General features: G+C 46.1%; 1 protein-coding gene across 3 annotated transcripts in view; it reads right to left on the reverse strand.

The window, feature by feature from the left end:
- Positions 1 to 15,983, reverse strand: part of PLXNA1 (plexin A1) — a 278,496-nt gene that overhangs the window by 117,752 nt on the left and 144,761 nt on the right. For all 3 annotated transcript variants that reach the window (XM_040408573.1, XM_040408571.1, XM_040408572.1), the window contains exon 4: positions 808 to 948. In XM_040408573.1, the coding sequence (XP_040264507.1) occupies positions 808 to 948 (141 nt within the window). The remainder of the gene's footprint in view (positions 1 to 807; positions 949 to 15,983) is intronic.

The following is a 15,983-nucleotide window of genomic DNA, read 5'->3' on the forward strand; positions in this document are numbered from 1 at the left end:
CATCTTTCTCCTCTCTCACCTGATGCTACCTCTACACTTTGATTGACAGGGCCAGGCAGATCACGCTTTCACTGCCTGGTCCTGTCAAAGTGCAGAGGTTTGCAGCAGTTGCAGAGAGAGCAGAGCTTCTAGGAATAACGACAACACCCCCGTTGCTTCTAGAGGATCATTTGCAGACATTAAAACAGCATTTGTCTCAACAATGTGGGCACATATGAACATGGGACCAGGTCAGGTCAACATGGGTCAACAGGTCAGACAGTTCGATACGTACAAGTCTTCTGACAGATGTCCTTTAATATACTATGAAGCCATAGCTGAAACCATGGGTGACTACCACCAGTGGAAGCCATGAGAGTACAAACATCTTTGCAAACAGAAAATGAGAATTTGCAGGTCACCTCGGGAGCTGATATTTTTAACTGCATGGACCACAGCAGTAGGTTGCCTCCATTATCGGTTACTACGTGTTCCAGCACCAAACCGGTGCCTTAATCATGTACCTTCCCAAAGTCTCCAAGTGCCACCTAAGTTAGTATAGCTAACGACATTACGTTTCATCCATTCGTGTCTACGTGGGTGACAACCCCTCCCCCCCATGTAATGGCAGCCATAAGTGATCGATTATTTTTGGAGCTTTCAACTTTCAAAAAATTTACTGTAAAAGATAAACAGTTGGACAACTGGGTCCCGGACCGCTGGACCTTATCCATAAACATACCTTCATTCTCAAAACCAATGGAACGCCAGTTCCAAAAGTTGAGAAGTACAACAGGTGACAGACACATGGATGGAGCCGGGAAGTACCTGTTTCTCCGTCATCACATAGATGAACTGCCGATCAGGGCTCAGCACCAAATCCCGTAGGATTGCATTTCCCTCGTGGACCAGGACATTTTCGTACTGCTGTGTGTTGTGGGAGGACGGTCCAGACATGTCGACCAGAATCTGTACAGAAACAGAAAAAATAACAGAATTAGTTAGTTTTTTTGTTATTTAATTGTTGGGGGGGATGGGCAAATCAAACAATAGCAAATCACGAGTTAAAAAAACACGTTTTAATTAGTTTGGAGATTCTCTGAACAGTGCTGTTTAATTACAGATTGCGAGGTCCCAGAGCATGGCTCATCGTTTCTCGGTCAATACTCAGCGCTAATCCAAATCACTGTAGGGCCTCAGTCGTGTCTATTGCAATGGAGGCGGCAGCGGCTGATAAACAGACTATTGAGCCCTTCAGATAAAGTCCCAACGCTATTAAAAAGATTAGACGGACGCGGGCAAACACATGGAGTATTAGGCAAACACAACATTACAATCGCTGCAGCAACTTGACATTCGTGAAGTGCGTATCGCTGCGGCGTGAGTGATTGTGCGGGCGCGGAGGAAGCCAATGCGAGTGGCTTTACAATGATTAAACATGGATGGCGGATAGGCCAGCACCAGAGGAAAAAGCAAATATTAACACAATAGACTGCGAAGGCCGCGCTCGGGTGCTCGGCAGAAGAGGGCTCTGGGCACGGCGTGTCAGGGTGACATTATGCTCATCGCTCTAGAGAGGTCTCTGGGAGGGCGACAAGACGAGGGGGAGAAGGACTGCAACGGGGTCACACAATCTGACAGACACCGCCGATAGTCACCTATTCTAGGGATTTAAAAAAATTAAAATTAATTTGATGTTTTGATTAGATTTTCAAATGTTTTAAAACTTGGTCATATTGTACTTTTTTTATTTTATTTTTTATTTTTTGCATAAACCCCAAGGGTATGCAACGGTGAAAAATGCACATGTAAAAAATTCAAGGTGTACAAATTTCCGCAGTGGTGCCGATGTGACCGCGGATTATTCCCATTCACCAGGGCCAATTCGCATGCGGAACCCGCGCCAAATAAGGAGCTTTCCTGACAACGTTTTAAAAGTCGTTGCGAAAGGCAGTGCGGATTCCCATCGAGGATCGAAGGGACTTCAAATACACACGTCTCTCCAGCGGATTTCATTATGGAACAAGTGCCGAAATCCACGTAGAAAATCCACCAGTCGCTGTTTTTGATGTGGTTGCAATTACAAATCAGCGAATTGATTCCAAACAGATTTGACCTGAATTGTGTAAAAATTCAAGGTGGATCCAAATCTGAATGTTTGGTAAGAAAGAAAAATAAAACATTTTTAAAGGAAGTTGTGAGAAATGAGAGAAAAAAAAAATATGAGCCCTAAATTTTCAGGCCAACTGAAGCACCTTATTCGGGTAGAATCAATTCAGATCGAAATCGAATTAGTCAACCGATTCAGCCAAATCGACCCCGAATTGAACTTTGAGTGATTTCCTCATCTCTAGTTTAAACCCAACATCTAAATTCACCCATTAATCTACGCCCACACACAGCGGAGATGCTCCAGATTTTCGGTCCAGATTTGAGGATGGAAACCGCTAGAGTATTACCGTAGCAGAAAAGTGGATGAATTAATAAAATAATCTCATCATAAAGCCATTTACCCATCAGGTAAGACCATAGGGAGACCTCATGACCCTACATTTTCCAAAAATAAATAAATGGAGAAGCTGCCATTTCCAGTAAATCTCCAAAGTATCAATGAAGAATAGGGAAGTTCTAATTTTGAAGGCCTTAGAAGACAGAACATCAAGTCACATTCCACATCGGCCACAATTTTTGATTGTTTAGAGCTCGTTTGTGAGGAAAAATGTGGAAAAATTTCACAATGAAGCAAAGTGAACTTGAGCATGAACAGGAACCTGATTGAACGCCCAAGAAAAAACCCTTGAAAGAGTCAAGATGGAGAACTGTAGGCATCTCAAAGCCAAGACATCCCTTCTGAGAAAGCCTTTGGCCGTTCACCCGCCCTGAGGTTTAGAGCCGGGAGTTCGGCTCCCCAGAGCTCGCTCATTAGGATGGAAATATATGCCAGAACGCAAACAAATCACAGGCCTCGTTTAATTAGAGGCACGGCTTTGATTCAGCGCCAGCGCCCGATAACATCTTCCGAAGATTATTTTTAGGCAGTTTTACTAAACAAATGCACATAATTAAGGGAGAGGAACCTAAGCAGATTTAAAGAAACAGGGACAATGTTAGCAAACAAGCAAGGTTTAAATAAAGCTGTGTTATTCAACAGGGAGCATCTGACAAGGAGCAGACTACCAGAAAAACTGCCTCTAGCAACCAATCAGAGCTCGGCTTTCTTTTCTTAACCTGCGCTGAGCTGAGACAGACAGGGAATAGGCGGTCGGGGTCAAACATACAAGGCTTTGTGGCGTGATCAATATTTTAGGGGGTGGGCAGTGACCCCTTGTGGCCCCGTGCTGCCATATTTAATGCATACAATACAGATTTGAACTGCTACCGTATGGTTTCTACATTGTAACAACATGCGACATCTATCTTCCCACAATGGCACATCTGTGTCAGACTCCGCCCCTTTCATGTTATTTGCCTTTCTACACACAGTTCTGCTCATTTGAATACTAAGAACCGCCCAAGCTCAGATAGATTTAGAAAGACAGTGGAAAACAATGCGTCATGGGAGAAAACGGTGATGGAATATCTTCAGTTTATACATTTTTGATGCTTTAAGACCACCTCTAACCAGGGGGTCATCAATGAGACATCAGTGGAGAATTCAAGCTGGATGTGGTACAGCCGGGGATGCACGCCCGCTACAGAGGGTCACGGGCATTCATAGGTTTGGCGCCGTCCCCACCAGCAGCTATAAGAATTCAGCAGATCGGAAACACCGCAAAGTGCTGATCATGCATATTCTTCAAGGGCGACTCTACATTGTGGGAGACATATAAGAACCTTTTTTCCTATGTGAGCTCAGCTGTATACCTTTTGTAGGGCGATTTTGTGTCCTTAAAGGGCATTTCCACTTCGAGGTTGTTAAAATAAGTTCCCACTTAACTTTCTCCCTTTTTCCTGATTGCATAGGAATATTTAAAGGGGTTGTGACAAACTACTTTCACTCTAAAGTGTATTTTCATCTATTACTCTAAGTCCAATTCCTCCTTGGATTTTTTTTATTTACCTCATTTGCAGTTTTCTCTCACCCCCCATGCTTGAATCCAACTTCCTGGTTTGTTGCCATGCTATCCCATCATGCCTTAGGGCAGTAAGTTGTGTTCTGACATAAGCAGATCATGTGACACCAACCACGCCCCTTGTTCTTACCAAGGACTCTTGTGCGTCCTACATTACAAAGCTCCAGTGCAGGACGCAACCAACAGCAACTGATTTGCCACAGGGTGCAACGGTGGGCTAAAAAATTCAGAATAAGGCAGTTTTGATAAATGGTGGTATACGGGGAAAGTGATAGAGATATCTGTTGGGTGGGATAATCAGGAGCCTGGAGAAGCTGGGTGACAACCTATCATTAGGTGGACATTGTTCTCTAACATACAAGATGGCCGCCGCCGCCACCTCTGCAGGAGCGGGAAGCCTTTATTCCACTGTCTCCATCCTGTAACGTTAGGTCAAAGTCTGGACTGGCGGCTTCAGAAATAGTAATGTAAACATAGGAAGCAATGGAAGCGTGAAGTCATGTCAGATGCTACTGGACCAAAATCAAAAATGCAAAAAAGCAGAAATAACTCTACCTTAATGGAAGATAAATCAATAGTACATGCATGACGTGACAACTCCGAGGGGGGAGGAATCAAAAAGCAGGAAACTTATTGTTTAGAGTAAGAGGACGGCACAGGATTCACTAATAGTAAGTCAGGCAGTGAAATCTCCTGTCCATTTAAAGGGGAAGTCCACATTAGAGGGCATCTGCCAGCAGGATCAATCCCGTTAAACTAGCAATAATGCCTGGTAGGGCTGCTCCAGCTGATTACAACCATATATTTCTTCTCCTGATTCTGTTCCTGTGTTCAGGAGAAATAAGTATTTTTAAAAATATGTAAATGAAGGACTAAGTGCCCACAGGGCAGGCCTTAACCACTTGGCGCACCCAATCACCCCCAAACTGCTTCACTAGGCCCTCCCCCTCTACCTGGACTCCTGGTCCTGTCAATCAAGTGGCGCATGGTGTGGGCTAAGGCCCGCCCTCAGGGCACTTAAAGGGGTTGTATCATCTTGGACAGGGATGCTCAACCTGCGGCCCTCCAGCTGTTGTAAAACTACAACTCCCACCATGCCCGGGAATGATGGGAGTTGTAGTTTTGCAACAGCTGGAGGGCCGCAGGTTGAGCGTGCCTGATCTTGGACATTCTGGGCATATCACTAGGCTAAGCCGCCAATGCCCGATAGTGGTGGGAACCACACCTATCCTTAGAACGGAGCCCATAAAGTGTAGGATGGGGCGCACCGCGCATGCTCTTCCGTCCACGATTCATTTCTACGAGACTGCGAGGCGCTCGCCTATTTTCGGAAGTCCCATTGAAATGAATGGTAAGCGCAGTCACCGCTCCATTCACTTCTGTGGGGCTTTACGGAAATGGTCAAGGCTCAACTATTTTTGTCGCTCCCATAGCAGCGAATGGAGGGTGGGGGCACATGCGCGGTGCGCCCTCCTGCACTCTGCAGGCTCCGTTCTAAGGATAGCCCCCAATGTCCAAGATGATGCAACCCCTTTAACCCTTGTTTCTTCTAAGTGCAGCAACAGATTGGGGGAAGAAAGAGGTTTTTCATCATGTTCCAGAATGCATTATGGGATATAAATATAGGGTGAAATGTTTAAAGTGGAATTCTACCCCCTAGTGGTCCAGTAATCAGGAAAAATAAAGTCACAAAAAGATCTATATTTCCTGTATGAGGCTCTTTGGTAGATCCTGCTGTCATTAATAGGTGCCATGAGGTCCCGAGTCTATCAGATAAGTCAGGGTGGATACACTATAATAAATTTAAAGTGACAGTACACCTAAAATATAATCTTAGATTAAGGACTCATGCACACGAACGTATTTTCTTTCCGTGTCCGTTCCGTTTTTTTTGCGGAGCAATTCATTTCAATGGGTCCGCGTGCATTTCGTTTCCGTATGTCTGTTCCGCAAAAAAAAAAACAGAACATTATGGACAAGTATAGGACTGTTCTATTAGGGTCCAGCTGTTCCGTTCCGCATAATACTGAACGGACGTCATCTGTGTGCATGAGCCCTAAAGAGGTTGTTCACCTTCCTGAGCTTTTTTCGGACCCCCCCAGCGTGGCCGGACATGCGGTGGTGAGCATATTTACCTGATCCCCGCCACTGGGCTCTGGCTCCATTGCTCCTTCCTGCATCAAATTCTTGTTTGATGCAGGTCATGTGACCGCCGCACCGGTGGCATGTCACGTGACCCAGTGACATAATACATGGGCGACACGTCACCACTGGCGGCGGCGGTGACGTGACCCATGTCAAACAGGATGTTGCGGTGGGTAGAACTGGGACCTGTAGCGGCCGAGGGAAAGCAATGGAGCTGAAAAACAGCGGCGGGGTTGAGGTAAGTATCCTCACCACCATAGGTCCGGCCACACTGGGGAAGGGGGGGTTAATAAAAAGCTCAGAAAGGTGAACAACCCCTTTAATTTGAATCAGTTGTTTTAATCAGAAGGAATCCTCCCCTTTATCTCACGTTTCTCCAGAAATATCGACGCCAGATGCTAGAATTCTAGTGTTACCCCCCTTTAAATGCGCAGTGACACTCCTGCACACCCGCCGTGTGAATATTTCATGCGTAGCAACAAAACTATCATATTTTGAAGCCCGAAAACACAGAAAACTTATGAAGCCTCAAATGAATACAGAGCTGCATCTTAATTCGGGGAGCACGATTTCAGCGGCAGATTGGACGGGTGACGTCTCGCCCCTCCCGCCGTCGCAGACATGTTTGTTTTCCCAATTACGGTGCGGATCGGCACAGCTGATAACAGAGTAAAATGTCTATTAAAATATATTTTTGTTTTCTGCAAGATCTTTGTACACGAGAATTCTGGGGTAATTGTATAATTGAGCTGTAACAAGCAGCAGTCGAGGGAGACGAGAAAAAAAAGGATAAATCGGAGCGAAAAAAAAAAAAAATCTTTAATGAAACCCTTTGGCTACAGCTGTCAAATTACATATTTTAATGAGGGAAAATAAAGAAATTTCTAAATGCAAGTTACTTAGCCGAGGACTGAAATGTGGGTCAATGGAGACTGAGGACGGCAGAACAAAGGATATTGTGGAGTAATAATAGAGATGGGAGGAGGACGGCGATGGCGAACAGGAACCTGAGAATTACACAAGTATTTACAGTGAGAAGGCAAATTACGCTGAAGAGATAAAAGAAAAATTACACGGATTGTGGGGAAGTAGTCTAAAAATAAACCTCACTTGTAAGAGCAGCTGTAGCCACAAGGGGCAGCATCCTGGGCCTTCTTCAGGGCTACGGATGCCATTCGTGCAGATCAATAATCTAACCCTACAGGACTGGAAGGGTCAGTGCACCAAGGTCAACGTCTAATAGGCGCTGACAGGCCAAGTGCAAGAACTGAAAGTATTGTTGGGTCAAAGACCCAACGTCAGTGTAGCAAGGTGGCTCACCAGAATCCTCAGGGAAGCAAGGTTCAAGTTTCAGCGTGCCAGCTTCTGGTGTGTTCAGGTGTTTCAGGGCTCAGATGTTGGTGTGCACCAAGGTCCAGGTCCACTGGGTGTTGGAGAGTCAAGATCCAAGCGTTAGTGTGCCAAGCCTCCTGAGCACCAACGTCCAGGTCCATAAACTGTGGTGCTCCATGATCCATGTTCTGGTGCACCAAGATCCAGGTCCAAGGAGTGTCCACATTTCAAGATCTAGGACTAAGTTTTAAATTTGCCAAGTTACCAGGACACCGAGGTTCAAGTCCAAAAAGCGTCAAGAACCAAATGTCAGTGGGCAAAGCTTCCTGTGCACCAAGACCCGGGCCCAATAACTGCCAAGGGCCAGTGCACCATAAACATTAAAATGCCAAGGTCCTGGCACAGCAAGTGACAACATACCAAGGTCTCAGCACCAAGTGTCAATGTGCCATTCCCAGGACCCAAGCATCCAGTATTCTACATGTTAACATGGGGTTAAGCAACAACTTGTCAATATGGCAAGGTCCTGCCAAAAGTTCAGGTAAGTGGGCAAATACATCTGATGTCAACTAGTAATGTCCTAGGGATCTTCAGTCATCTAGACCCTGCAGGCCATCACACCCTGATGACCTACCTGGTACTGAGGGATGGCAGTGCCCCCAACTCACATGAGATCTGGAAGTTCAAGGACACAGAAGCCCCACCCAATGGTGAAATGGCTGAAGGCTAGATTGTTCTGATCTCCATTTGTCGAGCACTCAAACACATATTTAGACTGTAATGCCCCTTTAAGGCTGCATGCCTCCAAGGCTAGCCGAAACTCATCTGAGGTAACTTACGACCATCAGCACAGAGGCAATGTACGGTATATTTTTTATATCTTTTTGGGCTTCCTTGCTTGGAGGGTCTGGAGCATCACCAGCCCCGATTCCCTGGCGCCCGGCATGCCCGTTCAGCTGGTTCCTCTTGCAATAATTCATAGTTTATTAGTATCTAGAGGTGCAGCAAACTCCTGGCATCTACTTAATTATGATTAGCGAATTGACGGAGATGAATCGTGCCCATTAGTGACGCATCTTCTAAGGGGGAACGGTTAGGAATGGTTTGCCACTTGCATGAAAGAGGTGCATATGTCTCAGGGGTGAGATAGGTGACGGGTACAAGGGTCATTTAGGAAAAGAACTGTGTGAAACTAACCTCTAAGGAACCTGCTCCATTGTGAAGCCAAGTATTTAATCTCTTCCCAAGCAAATGGTATATTCTGGCAAAAATTATCTAATGGGGCGGGGGGGGGGGGGGGGTCACTTGATAGGTGATGCATGTTTTTGATGGAGTAAACTCAGGGGCGGATTGGGAATTAAAATTGGCCTTGGAAAAAATACTAACAGTGGCCCCGTTTTGTAGTTGGGTCCAAATTGATGGAAGGCAAGGCCAGCAATACCATAGTGTTGTACATTATACCACCCCAACAGTCCAGCACAAAAAAACATCCTCGAAAACTTCCACTGGCCGGCCGTGAGGAGGGCTCAGGCGGCCTGCCGGCATCGGCCTGCCGGGAAATTTCCCTGTAAGGTCTATGGCCAATCCGCCCCTGAGTAAACCTTTAATCACTGCGTTCTGCATTTCTATGTCCAGAACGGGACCCCTGAAGTGAACGGAGAGCAGCAGCACTCGGCTGTTTTCCGAAGTCCCCAAGTCAATAAATGGAGAGCACGCTGTGCAGGCGCGGTGCGCTCTCCTTCACTTTGGGGGGCCTCGTTCTCTAGATAGGAGAAGGTCCTAGTGGTGGGACCTGCACCCATCTGACATTGATGTCTTATCCTAGTGATAGGCTATCAATGTCCCAGATGGAATACCCCTTTAACATATAAACCCTTGAAGACCAAATACTTCCAACACCACATTTGTTACTCTTGTATCCAGTGTAGACAATCCTCGGTGAGCCAAACAACTTGGACCCCAGACTGTTACAATGTATCAGCGCAGGTAAAATGTAACAAACGGTCGTGACAGGAGACAGATTTGTGTTTGGCTCACAGAGGATTGTCTAGACTGGATATAACTGTAGCAAACCCTCTACTCTGAGGTGTGTACGGGCTTTGCAGAACATTTCACTATAGGATACACCCTAACATTATAAATCAGTGGGGGTCCGACCTCCTGAGAATGTGGGGGCTAGTAGTAAGTAGTATTGCCCTGGGTTCTAATTCCCCCCCCCCCCCCCCCCCCCGAGACAACGTACGATATGAAAAGGTTAAGAGGCAGCAAACATCTACTGAATGTGTCTAAAGGAGACATTGTACCAAAAAGCAAAAATATAAAAGAAAATTGTTGTGCACCCCCCCCTCGTGACGATACTCTGCGCCTCTTATCTCTCTGCGGTAGTGATTAATTCCCCGTGACTGGCAGCAGTAACAGGAGCGGGCGCTCGTCGTGGCCACACTTCAAAGCCGGAGGCTTATCTGCCTCAAACACATGCGGCAACCTTTTCAGAAAAACCCTTCACCGTTCCACGGACCGAGAACAGCACAAGAGAACGCGGCCTTGTGTGCGGCAGCGCAGCTCTTTTCCACCTACTTGGGCCAAAGTCTTTTTTCTTCTGTCCCCCCCACCACCCCGTGTCATTCTTGTTTTCTCCCCTTCACTGGACATCGGCCTCGCCGCTGGTTCTTCTTAAATTTCTACATGACTAACTGGAAAAGAACAAACGTGGAGAAGAACTCAGAATACAAAAGTCTAACAGATAACGCCGGTATAGACGAGACGTCCTCACATACAGCAGCGATGGACGCCGGCGGAACATTTAAAGGGCCACTAACCCTAAAGTCAATGCTAATAGAATGGTAGTATTTTATATGTACTAACTAAAGGGTTACAAAAAGTTAGGGCATCACTTTAAATGGTCGAGACAATCCCCTTTCCTAAAGCAAGAACCCCCCCCCCCCCAAAAGATCACCTCATTCCTTGGTCTCATCCAAGGAATGGTGCTGGAAAAATGTAATATTACATGGCAGTCCTCTGAATCACCGTCTAGTTTTTAAAGGGATTTTCATACTGATGGCCGATCCTCAGGATAGGTCATCAATATGAGATCGGGGAGGTCCGACTCCCGGGACCCCCGCCGATCAGCTGTCTGAGGAAGCTGCAGAGATCACCGGTGCTTTGGTGAGCGCCACGGTCTCATCGCAGCTTACCAATCACTGCGGCATCCATTGTATAGCGGCCGTGCTTGGTATCGCAGATCAGCCTCATTCACTTAAATGGGGCTGGCCTGTGCCTAGGCCACGTGACCAATGAATGTGGCCTAGAAAGAGGCCTTCCAGGAGTCTGACTCCCCCCCAAATCTAATATTGATGAGCTATCCGGAGGGTAGGCCATCAAAATGAAAATCCCGGAAAACCCCTTTAATACATGGCCAAGCCAAGGGAGAGGCACTTTGTGGTAGTTTAGATCATGGCCAATGGGGGGGGGGGGGGGGGGACCCAAATCTAACATCTAATTAACATAATAATGGATATACAGGTGAAACTTGAAAAATTTTAATATCGTGCAAAAGTTCATTTATTTCAGTAATGCAACTTAAAAGGTGAAGCTAATATACGAGACTCATTACAGGCAAAGCGAGATATCTCAAGCCTTTATTTGTAATAATTTGGATGATTATGGCTTACAGCTTATGAAAACCCCAAATTCACAATCTCAGAAAATTTGAATTTTGTGAAAAGGTTCAATATTCTCGGCTCAAAGTGTCACCCTCTAGTCAGCTAATTAATCCGTACCCCCTGAGCAAAGGGTTCCTGAGCCTTTACATGGTCTCTCAGTCTGGTTCAGTAGGAATCACAATCATGGGACAGACTGCTGACCCGACAGTCGTGCAGAAAACCATCATTGACACCTCCATAAAGGAGGGAAAGCCTCAAAAGGTAATTGCAAAGGAAGTTGGATGTTCCCAAAGTGCTGTATCAAAGCACTTTAATAGAAAGTTATGTGGAAGGGACAAGTGTGGAAGACAAAGGTGCACAAGCAGAAGGGATGACCGCAGCCTGGAGAGGATTGTCAGGAAAAGGCCATTCAAAAGTGTTGGGGACTTTCACAAGGAGTGGACTGAGGCTGGAGTTAGTGCATCAAGAGCCACCACACACAGACGGATCCTGGACATGGGCTTTAGCTGTCGTATTCCTCTTGTCAAGCCTCTCCTGAACAACAAACGTCGTCAGAACCGTCTTACCTGGGCTAAAGAAAGAAGAAACTGGTCTGTTGCTCAGTGTCCAAAGTCCTCTTTTCTGATGAGAGCAACTTTTGCATCTCATTTGGAAACCAAGGACCCAGAGTCTGGAGGAAGAATGGAGAGGCACACAATGCAAGATGATGCTTGAAGTCCAGTTTGAAGTTTCCACAGTCTGTGATGATTTGGGAAGCCATGTCATCTGCTGATGTTGGTGCTTCATTAAGTCCAGAGTCAGCGCAGCCATCTACCAGGAGATTTTGGAGCACTTCATGATTCCTTCTGCAGACGAGCTTTATGGAGATTCATTTTCCAGCAGGACTTGGCACCTGCCCACACCGCCAACAGTACCAAAACCTGGTTCAACGACCATGGGATTACTGTGCTTGATTGGCCAGCAAACTCTCCTGACCTGAACCCCATAGAGAATCTATGGGGTATTGAGAAGAGAAAGATGAGAGACATGAGACTGAACAATGCAGAAGAGCTGAAGGCTGGAGCGTCCTGGTCTTCATAACACCTCAGCAGTGCCAAAGGCCGATAGCATCCATGCCACGCCGCACTGAGGGGCCCAAACAAAGTACTGAGCACATAGGCATGATTCGACTTTTCAGAGGTCCTACATTTTTCTATTTAACATCCTTTTTATTATTGATTTCATGTAATATTCTAATTTTGAGATTGTGAATTTGGGGTTTTCATAAGCTGTAAGCCATAATCACCCAAATTATAACAAATAAAGGCTAGAAATATCTCGCTTTGCCTGTAATGAGTCTCATATGTTAGTTTCACCTTTTCAGTTGCATTACTGAAATAAATGAACTTTTGCACGAGATTCTAATTTTTCGAGTTTCATACCATAAGGGCAGACTATATGGGGGCTCATCCTGACTCGCTTACATTGCCTTTGTTACTGGATGCTGCAAATTAGCTCTCCTCCAGTGGCAAGAAAATTGACTTACAGGGTGGATACCTATAGGAGGCGCTAGAGAAACAATGCCTAACCCATTAGGAGCCCTGAGACATGAACAGGGGAGTCAGCCAAACCTGAGACATCCGTCGGCAGACGGAGCAGCTCAGGAGTATCCGCTTCTCATCTGTGCAGGACCGGGTTCTGGTCGGCTGGGTAAGACGATGCCTTTGAAGTAGCCCATGTGAGGAGTTGGCTCTCCTTGGGGAGACCCGGCAGGTGTAGGGAGTGTTACAGGCAATGCTCCATGGGAAAAAGTATGCAAATTGTCTATCCTCTAAAAGGAAGAGCTAATTCCTGGGAGCACTGGCCGTGCCTGAGAGATTGCCTATACTAGCTGGATTCCCGCAAGGAAAACCAGTACCTTCCAGGGTCAACTGGATGCTTACGACTTGTGCACGACTGAACTGCTAGCGAACAAGAAGGTGGGGATTTGGCCCAAAAGGTCTTGGAAGAGGGGGGAGAGGGGATACCAGACCTTTGTGTTGAAGGTGGCACCGTAAAGATAGCCCATTTTGATCTTTACTATGGCGCTCTCTTGCTGTACCAACAGGGCAAACCCTTTAATAAAAATAATATATAATAATCTCTTCATCCCATATAGGTTCAGGTCTGGACACCCACCAATCCTCGGCCCTCGCTCTATGAGGTGCCGCTGCATGCGCCCCGCTAAAAGGCTGCTGGAGGTGACATGGTGCAGAGGATCAGCCGGAAAAGTGACAGCCGCGCAGGTCGCACAGCCAGTTGTGGGGCAGCTGTTTGAGCAAATCCTTAGGACAAGCTGGAGGACAGATGGAATTCCTTTGAACAGCTGTGGTCTTGAGGTCCAGTCAGAGCAGGCAGAGGAAGCGTTGACACTGGAGGGTGGGGGGTCTTTTATTTGGCTGATCTGCCCCCCCCCCCCCCCCCCTCCAGGCCAAAAGAAACACACAGCAGCCATTTATATCCAACATTCCTCAGCCGTCACAAGGCTGGGATAAGTAAACCCCATGATTTCATGACAACAGTTTATTGACGCTACAGCCCTGACATAGCAGGAGGGGAAGGGAGGGGGCACTTGTTTTTCTCTTCCAAGTTTAATACTCTTTCCAGGCATGAATTAAAGCTGAGGCCTGAAGCTGCTCCTCACATGCAGGACTGAGGAGCAGAGGAGATACAAATGCTATGTGTGGTGTGCAAAACGGCTACAAGATGCGATTAAAGTAACCAAGGCTAAAAAGTTACATAGAAAAGTAACCTGTCATCACGGTTACCAAAAGTACCCTTTTGGGGGAAGAAGTGGTAAAACAGTCATCATGGGGTTGGAAGCTGCAATGGGGGGGGGGCTCTATCTTTCTGGTGATTTGACCGGCAGATTGGGGTTGGGACATTAAAGGCTATGGACAACTAAGGGCAATTTTTTTTTTTTTTATTGATTGCATTTTACTCATTTTGAGCTAAAAAATTTTTTTTTTCAATTGGTCTTTAAAAATGTCCAGTCGTTTTTGAGATACAAGGGTTAACAAATCTCAGTCCCCTCAGCTGACGGCTCTTGTGTAGCCCTTATTTTTGCTCTCCTAACTTAATAAACACTCATTTAGGTTTTTATAAGAGTTTAGCTATAATAAGTGTTTATGAGGTCAGGAGGTCAGAGATAAGGCGTCACATGAGCCCTTATGACGGAATTCAGAAGCAACAGTCTGCAAATGGACTGATTTTTCTTAACCAGCTGATCAGTTTTAATAAAGATCAATTGAAAAAATGATTTTTAGCCCAAAATGAGTAAAATGCAATCTTAAAAGAATTGCACCGGAGGAGTTCACAGCCTTTAAAGAGATTGTCAGCGATTTTATGCAAGTTAGCTAACAACAGGAAACAGTATAAAATAGAGAAAATAAAAATAAAATATTCGCTTCATTCAAATGCCCCTGCCGCTCCCGCACCACCGCTTAGGTGATCCCTGCCATCACCTATAGGACCTCTGTAGCCAATCACTGGCCTCAGGGGTATCCCTGTATCTAACAACACATGACTGCTGAAGCCAGTGATTGGCTGCAACAGTCATGTAAATGATGTAGGTCAGACATGCGCAACCTGCGGCCCTCCAGCTGTTGTAAAACTACAAATCCCACAATTCCCTGCTGTAGGCTGTTCAGGCATGCTGGGAGTTGTAGTTTTGCAACAGCTGGAGGGCCACAGGTTGAGCATGCCTGATGTAGGTGATGTCATCACTGCAAGATCAGAAGGTGCTGGATCGGTGGGGAATTTAAAGGGATAAGTATTTTATTTATTTTTTGTTTGTTTTTTCATTTTATACCATTCCCTGCAAATTAGTCGACTTTCTTAAAAGCTCAAACAACCCCACTGACTCAGATTTGAATATACTGACTGTATCAATAGGGTAGATAGGCGATCGCTGTCTGTCTCTTCGGGGTCTGGACGTATCATATAGCCAAAACAAAGGCCGCACTGTATTCTACTCCAACAGAACCTTCAGAAGTCATCAGCCAAGTAGATAAACTCCGATTTAACCGCCCCTCCTGACCTACATTTTTATGGGTTCCGCATAAACATTACAGTCAAGACCTCATTAAAGTAAGCAAATAAGTCAAACATTTCACTGAGCTCCTCAGGAAAATCTCCCAAGGTCAGGAGAATGACAGCTCTGGTTTTAAGAACGTCACCCTGCCTAAGAAGTGCAGCAGTGAAAGTAAAGTCCCATAAGACAAGGCCCCACCGTCTCGTACTGCTGACTGCTATAAGTACATCCACGTAAGCTCCGGCTGAAAGGACTCCTAGTGCATTAATCCCAGGAGATCAGCCCTTGTCAGACGAGCTTAGCGCGGTAGTGTATCGATTCCCTAAGCTCTAGAGCCAGGAGTCGCAGCAGAAGTGGAGCAGGAGGTGGAGAAAGTCAAATCCACCACAAGGCAGAGACTAGAAGGAAAGGTGCCACTGTCGTAAAGGAGGCGGAAAGATCAAATTTGATGGTGTTCGCGTCTCACGGTGAAAAATCGGCGGAGCCTGATGGCGCCAAACCTGCCTGACCTTCTTTAATGGGGTTGTCTCGCAAGTGGCATTTATCATGTAGAGAAAATGACTACAAGGCACTTACTAATGTATTGCGATTCTCCATGTTGCCTCCTTTCCCCCCCCAACACATTGTACACTGCTTGTTGCCATGGTTATGACCACCCTGCAAATCCATCAGCGGTGGTCATGCTTGCACACACTATAGGAAAAAAAAGTGGCGGCCTCTCTGGTGGCCGGGATCATGGGA

Source organism: Bufo bufo, chromosome 9 (assembly GCF_905171765.1).
Source record: "Bufo bufo chromosome 9, aBufBuf1.1, whole genome shotgun sequence".
NCBI lineage: Eukaryota > Metazoa > Chordata > Amphibia > Anura > Bufonidae > Bufo > Bufo bufo.